General features: G+C 45.8%; 3 protein-coding genes across 6 annotated transcripts in view; 1 reads left to right on the top strand and 2 right to left on the bottom strand.

Moving 5' to 3' along the window:
• Positions 1-136: 136 nt before the first annotated feature.
• On the bottom strand, positions 137-6,489 carry LOC118318839 (GDP-L-fucose synthase). 3 transcript variants are annotated; one of them, XM_035648864.2, is made up of 11 exons: positions 5,906-6,489; positions 4,273-4,418; positions 4,071-4,185; positions 3,268-3,396; positions 3,094-3,167; positions 2,460-2,593; positions 2,088-2,104; positions 1,856-1,987; positions 1,666-1,745; positions 1,040-1,139; positions 137-941 (listed from the first exon to the last, which is right to left on the bottom strand). In XM_035648864.2, exons 2-11 carry the CDS (start codon positions 4,404-4,406, stop codon positions 936-938), a joined length of 921 nt encoding a protein of 306 aa, XP_035504757.1. In that variant the 5' UTR covers positions 4,407-4,418; positions 5,906-6,489; the 3' UTR covers positions 137-935. The 3 variants fall into 3 exon arrangements, with proteins under 3 accessions (XP_035504757.1, XP_035504755.1, XP_035504756.1); XM_035648862.2 differs by lacking the exon at positions 2,088-2,104 and having other exon boundaries at positions 5,906-6,476; XM_035648863.2 differs by lacking the exons at positions 2,088-2,104; positions 5,906-6,489 and adding an exon at positions 5,554-5,711.
• A 1,673-nt stretch (positions 6,490-8,162) lies between these two features.
• serpinb1 (serpin peptidase inhibitor, clade B (ovalbumin), member 1) lies at positions 8,163-11,672 on the bottom strand. The gene is made up of 7 exons (XM_035648861.2): positions 11,517-11,672; positions 10,372-10,561; positions 9,614-9,751; positions 9,391-9,508; positions 9,138-9,280; positions 8,854-9,021; positions 8,163-8,639 (listed from the first exon to the last, which is right to left on the bottom strand). The coding sequence occupies exons 2-7, from the start codon at positions 10,537-10,539 to the stop codon at positions 8,235-8,237; spliced, it is 1,140 nt and encodes a 379-aa protein (XP_035504754.1). The 5' UTR covers positions 10,540-10,561; positions 11,517-11,672; the 3' UTR covers positions 8,163-8,234.
• Positions 11,673-16,275: 4,603 nt separating this feature from the next.
• mylk4b (myosin light chain kinase family, member 4b) overlaps positions 16,276-24,412 on the top strand; it is a 30,404-nt gene continuing 22,267 nt past the window's right edge. The window contains exons 1-2 of one of the 2 annotated variants that reach the window (XM_035648551.2): positions 16,276-16,521; positions 20,807-21,059. In XM_035648551.2, the coding sequence (XP_035504444.2) occupies positions 16,457-16,521; positions 20,807-21,059 (318 nt within the window). In that variant the 5' untranslated portion in view covers positions 16,276-16,456. Of the gene's footprint in view, positions 16,522-20,806; positions 21,060-23,424; positions 23,660-24,412 lie in introns of those variants that run through there. The other variant, XM_035648554.2, reaches the window with a different exon arrangement.

The raw sequence follows: 24,412 nt of genomic DNA, 5'->3' as shown, positions 1-24,412 counted from the left end.
ATAGTATGAGGGTGTTTTTTTTCTCTTAGAATGGTTTTTTAAATATTTGACTAGGTTATGAATGTAAATAGGTGTTTTAGAGCAGTGTCACACTTGCTTCTCATTTTAAATGAAAAGGAATGAAAAACGCAGCACGTGACGAGATACATTTTATTTTGTGCAGCGTAAGGAAAGGGAAGACGCCGTAGCCTTCGACTATCCGACCACAAAACAAATCAAACCCATGTCATTCATTAGACGTCCCAAACCCCCTTCAGGTCCTCCAGTGGTAAAACGTGCCGCTGAAATTAGTTATCCTGGACAAACCATGACCAACTAAAACTTCTTAAGACTGAAAACATTTGAAAGGCTACTGTAGTGACTAAAACTCAGAAAACCTTACATAGAGGTTGTGAAAATAAAATGCCTGCAATGTAAATGATTGTGGAGAAACATGTTGGACGCAGACTTCAAAGTTCAGATGAGCTATAGAATCCAGGGGCCTTGTTTATAGAATAGTGTATATAAACCTATTTTTCGCTTATCTTGTTATTACTCTGTAGCACTTTGAGATTGCTTTTAGCAATATAGTGCTCTATAAATGAAATTTATTATTATTAGGATCCATATTTAAAATAAGTAACAAATGGGAAAAATGTCGTGCGCCAAATAATCTGTAAACAATACACACACGCTCGGGTCAATAAAATAACAAAACAGTCCCAACTGGAAATGTGGCCAACGAGCATTGACACGTCCCGCCTCAAGGCGTACGGACTAGTTCAGGTCTCGACTACTAAGTGTGCAAACCATCCCAGGGACAGAATCAAACCCGACAGAGCAGCCACCACCACCATCACCATGATTTCTCTCTCGTCCCATCTTGATCGGGGGCGATGGGTCACTTCACTTGCGGGCGGTGTCGTAGTTGGCGACAAACCAATCGCAGGTTTCCTTCATAGCTGTGAATGAGAAACGGGAGGAAGTGAGGGAACGATGCAGACACACAGACGCAGTCACGTGAGAAGAAGAAGAAAAAAACCCAAAAAACAAATCCCACCTTGTTTGAAGGGCGTGAATTTGAAGTCTGGACGGTAGCGGCACAGCTTGGCGTTGCTCGCCGTCTTTTTGAATTGGCCATCAGATTTACTGGTGTCGTACTGTCGGTCCAGGGTCAAGGGAATATAAAAAAATACAAAACAAAGAGCGGTAATATCTTGCGTTCGTCATATCCGAGTCCGTTTACTACACATTTTTTTCAACAAAGCCAAACCGTTTTCAAAAAAGGGAATAAATAAAATCTCACGCGAGGAGATTTTTCCAACTTTCGAGACCGCCATCACAAAAATCACACTCAGACTTGTGGCTTGTTTGAGATGTTGATCTGTCACAGTGAACAACCCTCGGCCAGTGCACACATTCAGATTTAAAATCTGACTGGATTACACTTTAAAGTTTCTGCAGATTGAGTTCCACTGCTGAATGAAATGAGCTGAAACCGTTAAGTGAAGGCAGTATTATTTTTTCTTTTTTTTGAATGCACACCCTATGGTAACCACAGAGATGATTAAGTTGACGGATTTATATGAAAAATGGTACAGCCACAAATCTGGAACACAGACTAATGTAAAAAAACAAATACATAACAGATTCAGGATAAAATAAGGTGCAGGACTTAAAGGATACTTCAACTGCCCCTTCGAAGCCCATCGCCTGGACGACTGCGTCCGCCGCCTCCTTGATGGACACCTCGTCTTCCTCTCCAACTGCAACCAACAAGAATTCACACAGGTGATTTACACGTCACGGCTTCACCATCCCCGTGTGTGTTGTGTGTGTGTGTGTGTGTGTGTGTGTGTGTGTGTGACAAACTCACCCGAGAGGATGATCGGTTCCACCTCCTTGTAGTCGCACAAGACCCAGAGGAAGAGACGAGCCAGGTCCAGAGAGTAGATGAACTGTCGTCGAGGCTTTCCAGAGCCCCAGACCACGAGGGGCTTTCCCTCCTCTGGTGAAACAAAACCACACGCAGAAAAAAGGTGAATGATTTCAATGAATCCAAGTAACTTCCTCCTTGTCTTTAAGGGATGCACCAGTCCAACACCAACCTGATTAATGTGGAGCCCTGGGATGGACATGGAAGAAGAAAAAAAGAGACCTAATTTTGCGAGATCCAGCAAAAAGGTTGTAACGTAATGAATGCTAAATGCTTACGATTTTAACCAGGACTGCAAGGAGCAACTGGACTTGGTTGTAATTTCTTTAAGTCGTTTCACCTTCATCTAAGAGGCTTCTTCAGTTCTTGGATAAGAGGTGAAACGTCTTTCAGAAAATTACAACCAAGTCCCGTTACTCCGCTGTTGTGTTTGTTTTCCGTGCCGTGCTGAACTGACCCGGAAGCACGTCAAAAGTTTAATAGTACATATCTTTTTTTTCTTTCTTCCATGTCCCTTCCAAGGCTCCGTGGATTTATGACTTACTTTTAGCGGTGTACGTCTTGTGGATGAGACCGGGCACCACATGACCGTCGTCGATGCAAAAGTTGTCATGAGGCCCAAACACGTTGGTGGGGATCACAGCTGTGTAGAAGCGGCCGTGCTCCTGAAAGTACGCCCTGTGACACACACACACACACACACACACACACACACACACACACACACACACACACACACACACACACACACACACACACACACACACACACACACACACACACACACACACACACACACACACACACACACACACACACACACACACACACACACACACACACACACACACACACACACACACACACACACACAAGCTTTGATCTCAAAATGCAAAATTCCAGGACCCGTGCCAAAATTTGATGTGCTCCGTCTTGAGCCGAGTCCCATCCTTCCACCAAGTTTTATCAACATGATTTCAAACCAACCCCGTCAGGAGAAAAAAACAAGAGATGTACGGAAAAACGATGGCGCAGATGGCCGAGTTCGCTTCCTGGTTCTCGTCGGTTGCGACTCGACTACCAGCAGCAACAAAATAAACCCCTGCTCCCTCTCATGGTTTATGTTTTCAGGTGTGTTAGTGAGGACGGGGATTTATACTGATACTGAGTTCCTGTACCTGTTATGAATATCGATCATTCTCTTTGCATAGGAATAACCGAAGTTTGACTCGTGAGGTGGACCGTTGTGGAGCTGGTGCAACAAAGACAACAAAAGGAAAAAGAAGTTTTGTCAGCATGTACACAACAACAGGCCGTGGTGCAGCCTGAACGTCAGAGACTCTTTACTGTACCATGGTCTCGTCGATGGGATAGGTGGTCTTATCTGGAAAGATGCAGGTGGACAGGCACGACACCACCTTGATGGCGCCCACTTCGTGTGCCGCGTTCAGCACGTTATCGTTGATGTACACATTGTTCCTCTGAAAGGGAACAAGACACATCAGGAACGGACAGATCATCTGACAGTAACGGTCAGATTACTGGATTAACAAATAACGTTTCCTGTAAAAGCTGCGCAGCCTTTATCGACAGTGAAAGCCGATACCCTCATACCCTAAACAAAGGGTCTAACTTCAACCGTGGGTCGGCCGGTGTTTCTGGTATGACTTTTACCTCATTAACTTATGACTTTATCACTAAACATTTTGACTTTATCAGGTAAGATTATGACCTATTTCATTAAATTATGACTTCATTCATGAAATGTGATGTTTTCCCCATTAAATTACGACTTTATTTCCGTAATGTTATAACATTTTTCCCACTGTATTATGACTTTATTGTTGCACGAGTACGACTTTTTTTTCGCAACCTTATTTTTAGAATAATTTTTTGAACTTGCCCCCCATCGTAAATTGGGCTGTTGACAGTTTTTTTTCCCTGTTATCTTGAACAGGTTAGCGGTTCAGAACAGGTTACCATGGTGATTAGCCTCAGTAACGAGGTGAACCCGCTTTGTGGGACTGAAAACCTGAAGTTATCTCGAAAACCGCAAAACCTGCCTCGTCGTACAGGCTCTAGTTTATTTTCATTTCCTGTAAATGCTGCGCAACCTTTACCAGCAGCGACGGCAGAGGAGCAAACCTGCACGTACCCAAAAGTCCAGGTTGTACTTCATGTTCCTGTAAAGTCCTCCGACCATAGCGGCCAGGTGGATGACGTGGGTCGGCCGATGCTTCTGGAACAGTGCCAGCGTCTCCTCTGCTTTCCTGAGGAGAGGTCGTGGACAGCATGGGGGAGAGGTCAGTTAACAGCGATTACACATCGGCCGTGTTCAGAGAAGGTGCGAGTCTCACATGAGGTCGGCATCCTTGGAGGAGAGGAAGATCCACTCCTCCCCCTCCTTGGCTCCCCGCTCCTCTTTGACCACATGCTGTATGGCCTGGCCCACCAGGCCGGACCCTCCCGTCACCAGCACCTTCATCGACATGGTGCGATTGCCCTGGACACAAAGGCACAAAAATACTGACTGTGGCAAACCGTATATTATATTGCATAAAATGTCCTTCTAACTATTCTGTACGTGATCAGATTTCACAGGTTGACGCTCCCAGAACACAGGTGAACAATGGATGACTTCATGTAGAATTCATCTGACCTCTCTGCTTATCATAACAAGAACCTCCTCTTGCAAACGTTCAGGAGTATGGATGATAAATGCAATAAAAAAGAATCAAAGGGAGTCATTATATTCTTGTAATATTATGACCTTTTCCTCATTAAAGTTCAATCTGCACTCCATGTCCTTTCTATTGGACATTTTCAATTTATTCTATTGATTCAGTTTCCTGTATATTTCACATACTGTACAGTATTTCCTTTCTACTGCACATTTACAATTTATTCTATTTATTTAGTTTGCCTGTATATTTCACATAATGTACAGTATTTCCTTTCTATTGCACATTTACAATTTATTCTATTGATTCAGTTTCCTGTATATTTCACATACTGTACAGTTTTTCCTTTCTATTGCACATTTACAATTTATTCTATTTATTTAGTTTTCCTGTACATGTCACATAATGTACAGTATTTCATTTCTATTGTACATTTATTTAGCTTTTCTTTCCCGTGTGGTTTTGCCTTACTCTAACTTTTGCACTATTTAGAATTTATAAATTGTATATATTGCTTATCTTTTTTTTGTTGTTGCAGGAATTGACAATAAAGTTGACTTGACGCCTGTTTTTTCATTTTTTTTTTGGCACGAACACGCGCAGGTAAACACCACGTCAGGTAAATATGGAACGCGGTAGGCGCAAATATCGTCTTGGAGAATGCGCGTAGTCACGTGAAAAACGGAAGTGTCAAGACGTAAAAACGTGTCAAGACGTTATCCGCTTCAGTCAGCAGATTCGTCACTCCTTCACAGACATATTAGTGGAAATTTGCACGTCGCATCGGCTCGCATCTCACATCTACTGCGGCGAGTATGATGGTATAAGTAAGCACTAATTTTCAGCCACCTACGTAAAAAATAAAGTGAAGAAAATAAAATTCTTGCAAGATCGCATTGAACTGGATTCGATCGCACCACAGCAAAAGTCTCAAAACTGAAAGTCCTCGATAATCACCGTGAGCCACGACAAAAGAGGTGCAGGTGTCCGTCACACGTTGATAGATGATGTCATCCTCCGGGGAACACGTTGATTTGGGTTCACCTGAATCAACTGGTTACCTTCGGCTCCTCTCAGGAAATACACGAACCGATCGATCATACTCGCCGAAGGAGTGACGAATCTGCTGACTGAAGCGGATAACATCTGCCGCTGCTAGGTGCCAGTCAAATAGGAAACCAGTTGGGCCATGACACCGGCGGCTCGCCTGCTGCCAGTCGTTTCACCACTGTAGCTAAGCTAAGCTAAGCTGGGCGCCGTGAAAACGCCGAGCTAACAACTAAAAGAAGTAAAAGTAGCCGCTTCTTACCTGTCGATTATGTCGCAGCAGAGAGAGAGACGAGCAGGCTGGAAGAAAGGGCAGTTTGATTTACAGAGTATATGTACGGGGTTTAATCTCCGCCCCCCGCCGCCGCCGTCGTTGTCACCGCTTCTCTGTTTTCATTAAATCCATCGAGAAGGTCTATCTGCAGCCACACGGCAGAACACGCCCACTGCGCGTACGTCACGGCACAACAACCGCTGCAGCAGGCAACTGGCTAGTCACTCGGTGCTAACGCTAGCTCTTAGCTTGACTGTATAAATTAACCAAATGGAAAACAGCCAGAAGTTCAGCCTGCCGCTTCGTCGTTGAAGTCGAGTGTTTCGGGCGCACTTAGGATTTGACATCCCCGCCGGGGGAAGACGGAGCTGGACCGGGAGCTCCCGGGCTCACATCATACTCCATCACCCGGAGCTGGAAGAGGAGCAGCGGGGACCAACACCAGCAGCCGATCGACCCACACTGGCACTGCTATAGCGAACTTTCCAGCCAACTCGAGTCGGGTATGGCTGCGGCCCTTGAGCCCCCCGTCTCCCATCTTTGACGGTATTTTTATTATTATACGTAGCGGACCAGACGCGAGCTTTTATTTTGAAAAGGCACGAGACGGGAGGCTCCAGGCTGCAGCCATACAGTCTGAACGGGCCTGTTTGTAATCTCAAAGGACCTGCGCCCCCACCGCGTAGTCGCTATTTTAGTTATGTTACATTGCATTTTATTTGGAATCTGTTTTTTTGAGTTGCCTCATAGCCAAATGCTGAGTGAATTTTAAGTTGGGCTTTTATTGTGAAGGGCAGAACGGAAGAAGGGAGCGGATGCGCTTGACGTGATAAATAAAGTTGTTGTTCCGTCTTGGTTCACCCTGGTCTCCGTGTTGGTTTTTTGTATAAATGATTCGGCAGGAATAAGGATAAATATATTATTAATATTAATTAAGAGCTACAGGTTTCATTCATTTAAACATAATGGAGCTGTTTATTTATTATTAGCCAGGAGGGGTGCGACGAAATAAGTTTTTCTCCTCATCCCTTTTCGAACATATAAACCAAGTGTTCTAGTTTCTATTGCTTTATGTTTGTTTTCCCCCCCGTTTAAAAAAAAAATACTAACTGATTAATTAATAAAAAATCAAATCAAATTATTCCTGGTTATCAGTTGATAAATACCTATATTTAAATTTGTTTTTAAAATTATGTTGTCTTCCTAAGCGCTAGTCACGAGCAATGGGCGTCTTGTGCCATGTGGCTGAGTATTAGGGCCCAGCAAAAGGAGAAAAATTCATTTTATTTAACAATTGGAGAATTAAGTCGAAATGGCGAGAATAAAGTCGAATTGTTCAGAATAAAGTCCAAATGTCGAGATTAAGGTCCAAATAGCCCTAAACGTCCGTGTTGTGGTTCCAGTTCAGCTGTCACACATCCACGTTAACTAACATTAGCGTAGCTACGCTAGCTTCGCTAACTGCACGCCTCTCAAAATGCATTAACGGTTGTTTGCAATTGAACGTTATCGTGTCAGGACACACGTTGACGTTCATTTGCAAACACCCGTTGTCACTGCATCATTTCTTCCAGATTCAGCTCTGCCAATAATAATTTTGCAACTTTACAACCTGGTTAGCAGCTAGCGTTAGCTTAGCAAACTGGTTAACAAAACATCAACATCCGGTTGTTTGGTGCTGCTGAAAAGTGCTTCCGGATACTTTTAATGTACATCATTTTGGTCAACTGTTGTTACATTAAAAATGTGCTCTATAAATATATTTGAGTTGATATTCAGTTTACTGTCACAGAGGAGCAAAGAAACTAGAACATATTTACATTTAAGAAGCTGAAACCAGAGAATTTTCAGTTTGTTGTTTTTCATAAAAACTACCCGAACCTCTTAATCCAGTATGAAAATAGTTGGCGATCAATTTAGTATTTGATTACTAATAGATTAACTGTTGCAGCTCTAGTTTTAAACATTTTCCAATTAGCCCTGTTTCTTGCAAAAAGTGGATGAAGCCTCCTCTGCCCTTTTAACTTGTACACCACTTAGTCTTTCATTCTCTTCCTCCGATCCCTAACTCCCTGCGTTGTCTGTTGCAGTACAGGCTGCTTTATTTTGAAAATCAATGCAGGTTTCCCATTTGTCGCCTGGTCCCGAAGCTGTTGCCACACTGTTGTTATTTTTAGATGATTGTCTCACGTAGCAAACCCCAGGTGTTGTGAAGAACACACACACACACACACACACGGCCAACTCAACGCAAATAGCCTTTATTTTTTACGGGTTGCCGTTTAAGTGGCCCCACATCTTCCTTTGCTGGTTCCTTCTACTGAGGGGACGAGAACCTGCCGAGGAAGAGGATGGACTTGGTCTTGTTGTGCCTGATGAAGAAGAGGAAGGGGTGGTCCGCCGTGAAGTGTTCCTCCCTAAACATACAGAAAGCCACCAGGCCAGCCGTGGCCGCGGCCGCCTCCGTGCCCTCCTCGTTCACCTCCACGAAGGCCTTGTGGGCCACCGTGGACAGGAAGAGTCCCCCTTCGCCGTTCATGCCGGACAGGTCGGCCTTCGCCGAGCAGAACACGTCCGTCATGCCCAGTTTGGCCAGGGGCTGGTTCAGCTCGTAGTCTTCCTCCAGCTTGAACTTTGGCAGGTGAACGAAGACGTCCACGGCGTCCATGTTTTCCCTGCTGGTCCACTCGTCCAGCCTCTCCTGCGTTAGCTGCTTCTCCAGCTAGAACAGACCAAACACATTTCAGTACCCGTCTCTCAAAGTAATTATTCTGGATAATAAAATGGGTAGCTCAAATCAAGCGATCTGATTGGTTCATAGCCGTGGTATAATAAGCGTATACCACGGCCTGTCGTGAGCTATATGCTTAATAATACTATAGTTTTCTATAGATTATAATCAACAAATATATAAATTCATTGTCTGGGTTGTGTACCTTCAGCAGAGGGTCAGAGCCTCTGTTGGACTCCTCGGGCAACAGGATGAACATGCTGAGCTCCTCGTCCACGTAGGGCAGCTCCAGGATCTGCAGACCGTGCTCAGGGATGTAGTTGTAGTGCAGCTTCTTCATCTGGTACATCATCTGGACCAGTTTGGTCTCATTCTGACACACACACACACAAACAACCGAGGCGACTGAGACAAAATCAAAGACTGGCACGAGTCTACGTGAGTAGATTCATCCCCTTCTACCGTCAGATGTGACCTTTTGTTTTTCACCTGTTTGACTTTAAAGGGCATCTCTTTGGTGTTTGCTTCGTCAAAGCGGTTCATCCAGTTTCCCTTGAAGTAGATGGCGTTGACCAGAGCCAGCCGTGTCATTGTGCTGACTGTTCCTGGCTTCAGGAGATCTTTTATTTTATCTGAGAGCAAAACAGACAACTTGACCACCGAACGCCGATTCACAAGGGACAGTGGAGAATGAGTTATTCCCGGATTAACTATGGCAGTGTTGTGTGTTTTTTTCCCGTACTTTCTGTTTGCTGCTCGACCCAGTCGTTGATCTCTCCTCGGCACGCCTCTGGAGCTCCGATGAAATCCACAGGCCTCAGGTCCGCCTGGTAGTATTTCTGTGTGGCTTCGAGGAATTGCTGCAGAGAGCAGACGGCACATAATGAATCCGTCCTCGGAAGGTACTCGTTTTTTCATCCAAGTATCTGTGTCCAGCCTGTGAACAGTGAAAACTGAAAACTCACAGGAAGGAAATTGCCGGTAAGCTCCCCGTACAGGCGATTGGCTGTTTTCAGGATGTACGATGTCGACGGTGAGTTGATGTCCCCGATTAGTGTCTCGAAGTCTGCGTGGACGGCTTCACCCGAGCGGAACGACAGGGCCTGTGTGGAAGATCGGAGTCAAGTGACACGCCACAAGAGAGTTATTTTGTTGTTAGAAAGTCATCGGACATGGGACGGCACAGTGGTGCAAGTGATTATTTGTTAGAACTCTGTGCCGTATAATAATAATAATGATAATTTTATTTATATAGCACCTTTCAGATGTAGCTTCACAAAGTGCTTTCACAAAAACATTCTAATAACAGACAATTAAAATCAGCATTCCAACGATAATACGGTTTTCAGGTCACATATCTGTATCTTTTTTTTTTTAAAGATATAAAAACACAATATAACGTATGATGTGCAGTCCCTTGTGCCCCTCACCCGTGTTACTGTACACTGTGTTTTGGTTGCTGTACATTACAGGAAGGTTTTACTTGACTGAGTTACACCTACTATTTCCTATGTCTGCTGTATGTTCATTGTCACACCGGTTATACAAATTTGCACATTTGTATCATACCACATCCTGGGCGGGTTTATTGGGTTCAAGGTACAGAGTCCACGGGCACACCCTTTTACTGTCTGTGCCACAGCTCGGCCAAGTACGTCGAGTTCCACGTGCAAGAAAAAAGACGGGGAGGAGACACGCAGCAGATTCGTATGCCGTGATTCACCTGTGACATCTGAGCAGCCGTGTCTCCTCTGGCCCCCAGGAAGACCATGGCCAGAGCCGAGCTGATGCTCAGCGGGGAGACGAAGACGTTCCCCGCGGGGTTCGCTTGGCTCAGAGTTCGGAACAGCTCCAGGGCAAAACACGTGTTGGAGCTGCTGATGGCGGCCATGGCTGACGAATGTACACTTTTCCTGTAATGAGTCAATGACATAAAGAGAAAAACATCATGATCATCAATATCTCAAGGCACTTGACATTGGTATATACAGGATACAACAGCTGTGTGACTGTTGTATTTACGCTCTGACAAACCGCTTTAGGGCTGAAATTAACAATCATTGTCATCATCCAATCAATCCGCCGATTATTTTCTTGAGTAATCGATTAGTTGTTTGATCCATAAAATGTCATAAAATGGTGAAAAGTGTCGATCGTGTTTCCCCAAAACCCACAACGTGATGTTTTGTTTTGTCCACACACCAAAGATATTAAGTTCTTTGTCACAGAGGAGCAAAGAAATCAGAACATATTCACATTTAAGTAGCTGAAATCAGAGAAGTTTGACTTTTTTTCTTTTTCATATAAAACTACTTGAACCGATTAATCGATTATCAAAATAGTTGACTGTTACTTTACTAATCGATTAACTGTTGTCATAATGACGACGATAATAATAGTCACACTTGTAGGTATAATTATCTCTTCTTTTCTTTTTTTTATTCTTAATATCACGTGCAGTCTGAATCTGACTTTGAGACTCCTGATCTTTCCTCTACCTGTAAAACCTTCATATACAGACGAGTAATTTGTGCAGAGGAATAAAGTACATTTATCTATTCAGACATAGAAGTTTATATGCATTTTCAAGTCAAGTCAACTTCATTGTCAATTCCTGCAATATTGTTCCAGACATACAGAGGAATTGAAAAGCCGTTTATCTCGGACCCACGGTGCAATAAGTACAAGAAAAGATAAGTCATATGTACAATAAATACATTCTGAATAGTGCAAAGGTAAGAGGAAGGGAAAACCACACGGTATAGAAAAGCTAAAGAAATTGAAAATTTGCAATAGGAAGGAAATACTCGACGGAGCTCCACACCGGGATTCACATCAGACTGCGCGTTAAAGCGTGAGATCATTTACCTGATGTACCTCCTGAGGCGACGGAAGGAAAACAAGAAAAACTGCTGCTCGCTCACACTCCGTGTGTGTGTGTGAGTGTGTGTGTGTGAGTGTGTGTGTGTGTGTGTGTGTGTGAGTGCCTTTGGGCTGGGGGCGGGGTAACAAAACCGAAACTTAAAAAAAACACAAAAAGATGAGAGATGAGATTTGAAACTGCAGGAACCGTGGTTAAGCTCGAACCTGGGCGTTGACTACTCATTTATACCGAGACACACACACACACACACACACACAGAGAGAGAGACACACACACACACACACACACACACACAGAGAGAGAGAGAGAGACACACGCACACACACACACCCAAGCACACACACACACACACACACACACACAGAGAGAGAGAGACACACACACACACACACACACACACACACACGCACACTCACACACACACACACACACACACACACACACACACACAGAGAGAGAGACACACACACACACAAGGACACACTCACACACACAGAGTGACACACACACACACAAGGACACACACACACACACACAGAGTGACACACACACACAAGGACACACACACACACACACAGAGACACACACACACACACAGAGTGACACACACACACAAGGACACACAAACACACACACACACAGAGTGACACACACACACAAGGACACACACACACACAGGCTTTGGCCAATGGGCGTGGGATGCATGACTGGGCGATAAGTCATGCTGAAGGTGTCAAACTGACCCAGCAGGGCCGCAGCCAGGATTTATTTCTTTAGAAACCAGCAGGCCTGCGTCCGTCCCCCTGCAGAACCACACCCATCTCAGCCATTTTTTTTCTTTGTCCTCTTGTGAGGATGTCTGAGTATTCCACGATCAAGCCAAAGGGCAAACTTCAACCACACACAGGGGCACAGGGGTGTAGCACCAAATTCTGGGGCCTATACATAAGCAGTCTCTTACCCCTTTTCCACCGAGGCAAAATCGTGAACCAGTTCTTTTGTTTTCCACCGCGAGAGAACTGGTTCCCGGGGAGAAAAGACTGGTTCCAGAGCGGTCTGGAACTGGGAACCGCTTACGCCAGGGGCCAGGGGGGGCGGGTTTATCCTAACCAAGCAGACCAACGAAAAACTTTGTGACCACCATTTTTTAAAAACACTGAGCTTCAGTACGGACGCAAAGGCAAAACAGTGGTGCCGTGGAGGAGACAAACTGTCTCCTTGCCACTGTGGTCCTCGTCGGAGATCCAGGATAAGTCGGACGGAGCGACACGAACAAAGGCGATTAACGAGGAATTACAGAGAGAGATGGCCACGCTGGGGTACGATAGAAAAAGCCAAGCAGGTCAACAGCAAACAAATTCTTTTTTTTAAAAAAGGACTACCGGGACCAAAAGAAGGACTTGGGGCGAAGCGGCAGTGGACCGCCACGGAATAATCCACATTTGGGCGTCCTAGACTCGGTCCTCGGCGAAAGGGTCGCCATGCCAACTCACCGGGGCAGTAACTCGGCAACGGCGATGCTGGAGTTGATGGTGGACGAGTCGCTCATACAAAGCACCACTGATACAGATCAGTCCCCTCGCCCTGTTTCCCAGCCAGCTATTCATTTATCGGGCTGTCCCCCCCCCCCCCAAACGTGAAACTGTAACCCCTCACAAGCACTAGAGTATGTTCTTTTCCTCAAGTATTGCTGAGGTATTAGACAATACAATATATATATTTATATATATATAAATAAATATGTTAAAGGCTGCACGGTGGTGTAGTGGTTAGCACCTTCGCCTCACAGCAAGAAGGTTCTGGGTTCAAATCCCAGTTCAACCAGGGCCTTTCTGTGTGGAGTTTGCATGTTCTCCCCGTGTGTGCGTGGGTTCTCTCCGGGTTCTCCGGCTTCCTCCCACAGTCCAGAGACATGAGAATGGGGTCAGGTTCATTGGAGACTCTAAATTGACCGTAGGTGTGAATGTGAGAGTGAATGGTTGTCCGTCTCTGTATGTGGCCCTGTGATAGGCTGGAGACCTGTCCAGGGTGAACCCCCCCCTCGCCCAATGTCAGCTGGGATTGGCTCCAGCCCCCCCGCGACCCTTAAATGGATAAAGAGGTAGACGATGAATCAATGAAAAATATGTTAAAGCTAAGAAATATAACATCTTAGTTTTTTCTAACCCTTGCATTGAAAAAAAATTGCTTACTATACTGCGCAATAAAAAGACAACTGACCAAGACTTCACTCGAGTCATGTTTTATTTGTAGAGGGAGAGGGTCCTCAGAGAAATACATAGTTCACTCTCTCAACCAATGTATTCAGCCAATTTTTAAATCCTGTTATGACACTAATTACTTTGAAAAAACACAAACAAATTTATTTTTGTATATTATATGTAATATATTATTATGTACAGTAGGTGTATAGTACTCCACCTACTGTACTCCAACGCCTAGGTTTTAAATGGAACAGGAGATGACGCTGATCGAGTTGAGTCGTGCAATGCTGCGCCCAGAACACACACATGGCTAATACACCGAGATCAACTCTTTTAAACCATGCAACTTGCAAAGCAAACTTTTCTTTGTGCTATTAAACTAGACACCCCCTGAATACACACATACACTATGCACTTTAGAACATGTGCTTGGACTATTAAAACAAAATGTGTACTTGAACTTTTTAGATTGGAGGCGGCGTTTGTGAGCTGTACTGCGGCCAGCCGCCAGGGGGCGATCCGGATGATTTGGCTTCACATTTTAGGGCGAGCTGTCATGTCAGCCATCTTTATTTGCAGTCCATGGTCTCAACTCATTAAAAGTGATAAGTCTCTGTCGGTTCCGTCGGCCATCACTCTGTGCTTGAGTTCACAGTTCACATTCATTACACCGATGCCATCTATAGCTGCATGTTCACAATGCTGACCTCATTTTGTGATACACGACTCACGGTGATACTCCCTGCAGATGCAATCAAATAGGGTGTCGGTATTTGATCGTGATTCTGGAGCCGCTCGGCTGCCAGCATCGCACCAACAGATGGTGAACGCTGTGTGCCGGGGCTCTCGCCTGCTACTTAGCCGAGCGCTTACACATGCCGCAAAGGGCTTGTTTGCAGTGACGCGCTCTCAGGTGCGTTCAACATGCGGCGTTGCGTCTGCTGAGCGCTTATATTCAGCACCTTAGATGGTAACATCTACCGTCAGCACTGGATGACGCGGCGAAGCACAAAGTGGTCCAAGAATGCAGTGAACACTTGTGCGCATGTGCAAGAGGATTTATCTGACTCGTCAGTCCCGGCTACAGACACAGGTTTACACTAAGAACATGTCATATAGCCGGGTATTCTAATCTTCTTTTTGGCCTCAGTTCTGCCGGTCGCGGGAAAAGAAGCCTCTGTGGTCGTCCGACCGCACGCCGCGTGGCCAGCCCTTCTCGGGGGATCATCTAGGAATCCGCCCCCGTCTCGATGGAGATTCCGGGTTAGATGAAGTGCGGGCGCGGCCGCGGCTCCCTCGAAGTCTGCGTCAAGTGCACAAGCGAGTCGCCCGTCGCCCCCCTCGCAAGTGCGCGTCTTTTGTTTTGCAGCTCGTGTGAAGTCGGCACATGAAGGATTCACACGTCAGTGGCCCCTGGCGCAATTTGCGATATTACATTTCTTTGAAAATACCAGACAGTTTAAGTCGTACATGCCTCACAGTAAACACGGCGCTTCATATTGGCCTGATTGTACGCGGCATGTCAATCACCGACTTCCTGTCTGGGACACGGCGTCACATGACCCCGCCCTGCTTCGCTTGACTGCAACACTTTTAAGAGGGCCCTTTTTTAAAAAATGTATTTATTATTATAAATAAATGTATTTTTTATTTTTAGGATGGTCCTTTGAGTCACTTTTTAAAACCTTTCGTCCCCTGTTTGCGTTAATGTTTTCATTCTGATCCCGATCGCTGTATTCACAGATACCGACTCTGGCTCAGTTCTAGTCTTGATAACAGTGTGTGGAACATTTCTTTGTCTAATCTCGAGCTATGCGAGTTATGCCGCTGCAACTTGTGCCGTCGGCAAGTTTCGAGTCATTTAGCACATGTCAAAACAACGAGGATACATTTTAGAGTGAAAAAGGCTCGGCGTGTTGGGTTCCCTGCAATTATTCAACAATATACAACATGAAGAGAAAAAATACAAAGCATATAGTCCGACGGGACAACTGAATAAGGAGAGAAAAGAAAAAGAAAAGAGAAAGTACTCCCAACAAGACGAAAGAAATATAAGCTATTGATACGCTAAACTATATATTTACACTTCCCCTTTTTCTTATGAAAAATGATTTTCTGATTGATTGATTTTAGACTTAATCACGATGCTATATTTGACGCCGACCCGCTGAAGCAAAGGTTGAACAAAACAAAACTTGGCAGACATTTTTTAAAACCCCTCGTCTGTATCTCCGCTCCGTCCTCCCTCATGTGCCCCCACACCCCCCCCCCCCCCCCCCCCCCCAGTCTGTCATCCCTCTCCTTGCAGAGACACATGGCGCGCTGGCATTCCTCTCGTTCCATTATAACAAGCCACATTCCCTGGAACACTTCCTCCGCTCTGTTCCAGCTTGTGCCCCCTGGGTCCCAGAGCAGAACCCCCCCCCCCCCCCCCCCCCCCCCCTCCCTCACCCGCCCCCCTCTGCTGCTCAACCCATGTACATCTGTGGCTCCCGACTTGCAGAGAGCCACAAGCAGCCCGAGCTTCCCATGGAGCTGTAGGTCCTAACCTGACTCACTGGCTCTGGATCCTGAGCGGCCTGCTGTGTGTGTGTGTGTGTGTGTGTGTGTGTGTGTGTGTAGGGAGGGGGAAAAAAGCATCAAAAAGCACCTGGGACATTATCAAAAAATAAACCGTAGACCGAGGACGGAGAGAGAGGAAACCTGGGGAGATCCCACCCATGAGAGACATGGGGGGAAAGGAGAAGACGATTTTGGTGATTGCAAACGTCCCCAACTACAGAGGGTGAGTTCTCTTCTTTTTTGAAAGAAAAAAAATCCACGTCCTCCAGATAAAGGCCGCTCGAACCCGCATACGCTGAACGTCTGTGTTATTCTTCAGACGTGCAGACGCAGTCTTAAACCTGCGTAATGAGCCGAGATGGTCTGAATTCTAACACCTCTCGTCCCGCGGTGTCGCTTACAGTCCGAGTGCGAGTTGCCACCCGGGACGCTGATTTACTGCACACACACACACACACACACACACACACACTCTTAGTTTGATCTGAAACAATATTCGAGTAAAACGCGTTGTTCTCGTGCAAAGTACTCTGAATGTGACTACGTGGATTTGGATTTTATGCTAGAGAAATGAGGAAAAAAAATTATAATTCTGATTTTGGTGCAAAACAAGAATGCCACTACTGTATCTGCGGTGCACTTAAAATTAGGGTCCCTTGCGATGTGTCTTTGCCAAAAGCTCAGACGATGGAAGTTCCACGGTTACACCCCCTTTCTGCCGAGGTTGCTCCGAGTTGTCAGCGTGAAGGGTCGGAGGGGCCCCGGGCCCCGGCTGTGTGTCCCGGCTGCACAGCGTGTGTGTTGACGCGTGAGCGGTGGCGGCGTGCGGAGCCCATGGCTGCTGTGCTCACATGCACTCTGGGATATATGTGTGTTTTATACGCGCACGTGTGGCAGAATGTCAGGCGGTCGGTAACAATCGAGCCCCCGGTCGCGGCAACGACGACAAAGGCACACGGGGGGGAAACGTCGAGTTTGGGCCGAGGAAAAATGAACCCTGTTGATCACTGGATATCATAACGTGTCTGCAGTTCGCGTGTCATTTGGCGCATATTCATTTGGGGGGAATGTGGCTGCGGAAGGAATCCCCCTGCTGACGAAGTGAGGGGTTGGCTGGGGGAACGTCTCGACTTGAGCGAGTTCGCAGATGGACACTTTGTCCTTTTGGGGGGAGAGAGAGGGTGAGAGGGGGAATTTAAAAGACGCCTTTTAAACTTATTACGTTCATCCGCCTGATGATGTGAGGACAAAGGAGCGATTCGGAAAGCGCCCTGTGCTATTTCTCCTCTCTCGTCCGTCCGCACGCACACTCGGACACCTCCCCGGCATGCCTGCGGTTTATAGGCTTTGATGCCGGTTTCCATGCGACTTCTAAACCAGCACACGCCCGCACAGGCCGCAGAGGCCGCCACAAACCCCCACGGGGCCCGAGGAGGAAGGAAAGCAACACTGCGCGCCGCCAACAGCTGACGATGATCATCGAGGAGCGCAATTATACGAGGCGACTTCTCGCCAAACCACACTTTCTACTGTGTTAAATACACAAGACGCAACGAGCTCAAGGGGCCGTTTGAATCTCCGATTCTCTAAATGTTTAGGAAAAGGCGCTTCAATGCTTCCTTTTCCTATCTCCTTTAGCATTTAGGGTTCACTGGAGCTTCCTATGCACAAGGAAAAGAGAAACAGACGCCCCACAATTCATGGCGGCAGCAACATTTAACGTGACGCGCCATCCAGGAACGGAAGCGATTCAATCCTAGGAAGTAGAAGAAGAAGGTGAAGAGTATGAATACGACCCAGCAAGGACACACGTCATCATGTCCGTTACCGTCATTTACATCTGATGTCACACGGCGGTAGAACACACTGACGGCGTCCTATGAAGCCTCCTTTACACCTGTCCCCTTGGCCTCATTACGTTTTCCACTGAGGTCAAGGAATAGTAGATGGGAAAAGACGACCCCTGTTTTTATTATCACTCCAGCGACACGTCGTGACGGAGCTGCGACACGTGCCGCCGTCAACCTGTCGCTACCGTCTGTCGCCGTGTCCCTGTCTCCATCGTCTCCATCGTCTCCATCGTCTCCATCGTCTCCATCGTCTCCATCGTCCCTCCCCGGCTTGTTGTACGCGGAACAATTATCTGCCGCCCGCGACAAACCCGCCACAGCCGCGCGTAGGCCGCGATGGCCTATTGAAGCGTTCGGCCGCAGGTTCCCCCGGACACGGAGAAATTGTTTGGCCACGTCCAAAAACATCTCGCCGGTCGTGTCTCTTCCTATCGGCATTATCCTCGACACTTATCCTGCGTGTATTTTTAGTCCTTTAACCCAGGCAGCCGGGGGGGTGGGGGGGGGGTTAGGATATTTTTATGTCTGTGGCAGATTTTTTCTTTTTTTTCTGTAATCACTTATCACTCTTGTGGACACATTTGGTATTTTAGTGGAGCCACACAGTCCTCCGGCTCTTCGTGATTCATCGCTGCTTTGAGAGCTATGAGACACACGCAGGTCTCCCCTATCGGTTACACGGAGGGATTATGCCGGAGAAGACAGACAGGAACCTCCCGGACGTTTTATGGCTGGGGGGGGGGGTTTGGGGATTAACGATGGGCCGCCAAGCAAAGTAAACATACACAAACTACACGCATTGCTCGGACGGCGACGCGCTTATGTAACCGCGGCGACTGCGGCGAGTCAAACTATGGAAAGCAATCCATTGTGTCTTTAACGCCCGCCTGCCTGGCAGCGAGGCGCGGTGGCAGCTCCAGGCCTCCTAATGGTTTTTTCACCCTCGGAGGTTTTCCCATTTCTGGCGGTAGCGACCCCCGCGACCCCGGCGACCCCCAGCCCCGTATACTACACTACACTACAGCGCCCGAAATAAAAGCCGCTTCAAAGCGAGCGACCCCCCCGGGGGTCAGCCAGCATCACAGTAGTTACTTAGGGGGGAGGAAGGGAGGGGGGGGGTAGAACAGGCGAGAGGTTTCTTGAAAGGCCGTCTTCAAAACGGCAGGTTTCAAGGATCAGGCCGGTGGCGGTGGTCTGGTCACACAAGTGTCTCGCAGGGGGGAGAGATGGTGGAGGAGTTAAAGTAACGTAGTAGGTAAAAATCAACAGTGTGCAGGACGAGTGTTAAAGTCAGGACAACATCATAAACACTGCTGGAAGGAAACAAGGGGGAGTTTTTATAGACTTTAAAGAGATCTTAAGAGATGCTCCTAACTGTATCTGACGTTCAGTGTGAAATCTAAGTTTATATATATATATATATATATAAATCTATAACTGAAATACATACAGTGTAGTAAAGTAACACGAAACACTTAAGTTATCGAGTGTCTTAACTTATTAACTTTAATTTGAACTAACTTAATTCATTTGTGTTTTGCCAATTGAAGTAATTTTTTCTTTATAGTCGGCGACCTATTTTCTTTTGAATGAAAAGTCTTACAAAGTATAAACACTGACACTAAGAACCTGCTGCTCAGTTAGAGCAATATTAAATTACTAAGAGAGTGTGTTTGTGATGTGTCATGTCAACATGGAGCGCAGATATGTGCTACATTAATGTCGTATAATCTCCCACAGAGATGGAAGTTTTCTTCAAACAATAATTTTCCTGACATTGTTTACGTGGAAGATGAATAATGTTCCAAGCATTTTAAGTTCCCTGTTGAGTAACAATAGGACCGTTACGGTCGGCAGACTAGAACCTGTTAATTTGACTTCCCCCAAAAAAGCAGAAGCCAAATATAAAAGTTGTCGTCCTGCCAACAGGATATAAATCACGGAATGTAAAAAGGCCGACATAAGGAGCAGTGACAGGTGCATCACTGGCCTCTCTCTCTTTGGTTTTAGCCCCAGGATTTGAAATCCTACCCTGAGAACCCCCCCCCCGGTGCCGAGGAACAGCTTGGGCTGAAGCTGCAGCCATTCTCTGACCTCAGTAATTGTCGAGCGACGTCGGGGCATTTACACCACGAGAGGTATAAATACCCCCGGTGATCCCCCATGACCTCCCCCCCCCCCCCCCGGGGGCCCCACAGGTAGAGCGCTGCAGAACGCCAGCTGCTCGTCACTCGTTTCCTAAAGTTTAACGCGGTGTCAAAAATTCAAAGCGCAGAGGGAGTTCAGTCTACTGTCACAGAAGGAGACAAAGAAAAAGCGGCATTTACCATTTTCAAATCTGGAACTCATTCATGTTTGGCACTTACACGATTTGATTGGGAAAAATAAGTCTCCAGCTCTAACTGCAGTAAAATATGGCCTACACACCGATCAACACTGAAGATGAAGAGATTAAATAGTTGGTACAGAAAGAGGTCGGGTCTACATCAAATTTATAAAATGTCACGAAATGTTTCAAGAAATGAAATCTGAATCTGAATTTAAATCAGGAAATTCTCAAATGTTGGAGGCTGGTGTGTCACAATGACATAAAAGATGAATTTGACAGTGTCAGAGGCGATTAACCAACGTGCGTCGACTCTGTTGCTGGGGTTTCAGGTCGGACAAGAAGACTCTGTGCAGCGACCCCGCCTCCGCGAGGAAGAACGGGAAGCTGCCGCCCTTGGCGGTCCCTCCGCCGATGCCCATGTCGCCCATCGTCGAGAAGATGGAGGGGCTGAAGGCCATCCGTAACCGCAGCAACAGCCTCCGTCTGGGTCGCCTGGCCTTCTACCGGCACCTGGAGAAGGTGGAGACCATGCGCTGCTTCTGGGAGCTCAAACACGTGGAGCTGGAGGGAGGAAACCACCAGGTAACTGCTTCGTCCGTCCTCATCTCATGTCCTGTCACCCGTTACACTCCGAGACTCGTGGAAACAAAGAAAGACACTTTCATGATACACTTGACTTTGACTTTGGACTCAATTCAATTCGGTCAGTTAGAATCAATCAAAGTCAAAAGACATTTGCAAATATAACTTCTCTGCTTCATCCAGTTTATTAAAACTGCTGGACAACAACAGAACAGTGGATTTCTTTTCCGTATTAAAAACAATGAAAAACCAGTGGCTTTATCTGAATTAAATTCTTCTGCCAAAGATATTAAGTATGTGATTTGTATTTAAAACTAAAACACAATAGTTTGGATCTGTTAATCTCTTGTTAAATTCATCATTTAATGTCAATTAAAGAACTGCTAAATTAATAATTTGCTAGAATCTTAAATCAAGTCACCTCAAATTCATTTAAATTGCACATTTAGTCAAGTCGACCTTATTGTCAATTCTGCAACATGTGCCAGACATACACAGGAATCGAAAAAATACGTTTCTCTCCGACCAACGGTGCAATAAGTACAAAAGATGAGTAATATATAAGATGAATAAATTCTAAATAGTGCAAAAGTTAGGCAAAAAACAAACTGTATAAAAAAATTAAGGAAATTGAAAATGTGCAAAATAAAGGACAAACTGTTAAAAAGAGCAGTTGAGCCAAAGTGCTTTACAATCAAGATGAAAGAAAAGCAAAAAGCATCGGGAAGTGAAGTGATAGAAACAAAATGTGTGCAAAAGAAAAGAGGACAGATGAAAAGTAGAAAAATAAGAAACAAGACATGAACACATTTCAGGTCCTGGTATTTCAGGTCCTGGTATTTCAGGTCCTGTTTCACGCCCTGGAGGGGTGAAACTGCATGAGGATGACAGGGTGGTGCCCCCTGGTGGCAATGCAGCAATGTGCACGACCTGAGGCACAATCAGCTGTGAGGAATAAAAAATAAATAAATAAACAAAAACTCCTCTGGTTCTGGACACCTGCTCACAGACGCAACAAGCTCCTGACAGGTGAAACACGAGCTGCAGATCACACACACACACACACACACACACACACACACACACACACACACACACACACACACACACACAGACACACACACACACACACACACACACACACACACACACACACAAAGATATGAATGTTTTGGCACTAGGACAAACACACACACACACACACACACACACACACACAGACAGATATGAATGTGTTGGCACGAACACACACACACACACACACACACACACACACACACACACAGAGAAATGAATGTTTTGGCACTAGGACACACACATACACACACACACACACACACACACACACACACACAGATATGAATGTGTTGGCACTCAAACACACACACACACACACACACACACACACACACACACAGAGAAGTGAATGTTTTGGCACTAGGACACACACACATACACACACACACACACACACACAGATATGAATGTTTTGGCACTAGGACACACACACACATACACACACACACACAGATATGAATGTGTTGGCATGCACACACACACACACACACAGAGAAATTAATGTTTTGGCACTAGGACACACACACACACACACATATACACACTGATCTAGTTGCCACAAGATGGCACCCTGAGTCTCTTTGCGCATGAAGTACGAAGACACAGCTTCAGAAAAACATTCTCAGTTCATATTCAGTAAATATCACTGATGATGTTATTAAATATGAAGTGACAGGGGCTCGGGGTTGGTGGTTCGATCCCAGCTTCCCCCTCCTCTAGTGTCTCATTTGAAACACAGATTTGTTTTCTTTTTGTTGCACCTTTGTTAAACGACGCTGTGTCGAGAGTCAAGAAAACGATTAGAACAAAAAGAACGACAAACGAATATGTAGGATGCTTCAGTGATATCACATCAATGTATAATTAGCTATATGACCATAAAGACAAAAGAAAAAACTAATCAGAAATTGAATCTCACAGAAATCTATTATAATGACACACCAAACAACGACGATGAAGATGTTTCCCTCTTGAAAGCTGTTCTTTGAAGCCTCGGCCATAAGGGAAAACAATTCAAAACATTCTTACTAATGCAAATCAGAAGTTATGTTCATTTTTCTACAAATAAGTCCTTTGATTTTCCAACCCCAAAAAGTCACTTGTGCCATTCTGCAAAGTTACTTCCTGTCTGCAGTGACACAGAGGAGTGTCGGTGGTAGTAGTAGGAGTAAACAGGAGGAGTGAGAGGTCCTGTTTCCATTGTAAAATCTTTGTTTTTTCCGACCAGTCGACAACACAGCGTCTGATTGGCACAAAGTCTGGAACACAGCCTCTGATTGGTCAAAGTGTTTAAAGATGGACGGCTAGAAGTCCGCTAACAACAAAAACAGGAGCCTTTTACAGTACGTCTTGAAAAATGAGATCAAAATGATAATCAAAGTCATCCAATGTTGGATTTATCATCATGGGACATGTTGTTCAAAGTCTCCGAAAGACACTGGAGTCCCAGGACGCACTGCAAATCTTCTCAAAGGGCCACGATCACACGGAAGCCTTCGCCTGGAACGGCTCGCATACGACAGGTTCGGGCTCAGACAGTTAAGTTCAGCATGTAAACACTTTAACTGCCCTTTTTGAAATATAAAAATATGAAGTATAACCTATAAAGTCAGACTCTTTGAACTTGAGAACAAAACTATTGTGCGTACAGTCTTTATTTCTGAATCAAAGCTAAACAAAGTGTTTGGAGGAATGTGAGGGTTTGTATCTTTCTTTTACTTACATCTTGTGATGCTTCTGATCACCAGTCTGTGACCGGCGGGAATATATCAGTTATGAATGCGCCGGTGCCATATACAGTTTAATATACGCTCTGCACACGTTCCTCACGTCGTCCCCGCTCTCCGTCGTCGTGGTTCATCAGACGCAGGTAACGCTGTCACTCCACTCCTGACCTGCTCTGACACCCCCGTGACCCTTGACCTAGACCACCCCCCCCCCTCACCTGCTCCCCCCCAGCTGTTGCTGTTTGTAAAACCAAGCCTGCTTTAAAAAAAAAAAAGATTTGCTTTGAACAATATTTCAACAACCTGGAGGAGGGTCAAACACATATTTCCGTACATGGAACCGAACCTCCTTATCCATCTTATCATCTCTTTTTTTACACGGAACGTGTGGAAGCACCAAGGCGAACAGAACCTCGATACTGTGGAGCGACATGTCCCACCGGTGAGGCCTCTGACCCGTGAGTGTGCAATCGCCACATTCCACCATCCATCCACATCCATCGTCTACCGCTTTATCCATTTAAGGGTTGCGGGGGGGGGGGCTGGAGC

This window comes from Scophthalmus maximus, chromosome 13, assembly GCF_022379125.1.
Source record: "Scophthalmus maximus strain ysfricsl-2021 chromosome 13, ASM2237912v1, whole genome shotgun sequence".
Classification (NCBI taxonomy): domain Eukaryota; kingdom Metazoa; phylum Chordata; class Actinopteri; order Pleuronectiformes; family Scophthalmidae; genus Scophthalmus; species Scophthalmus maximus.
Note: the sequence above shows the minus strand (reverse complement) of the source record. Positions and strands in the feature narration are given on the sequence as shown.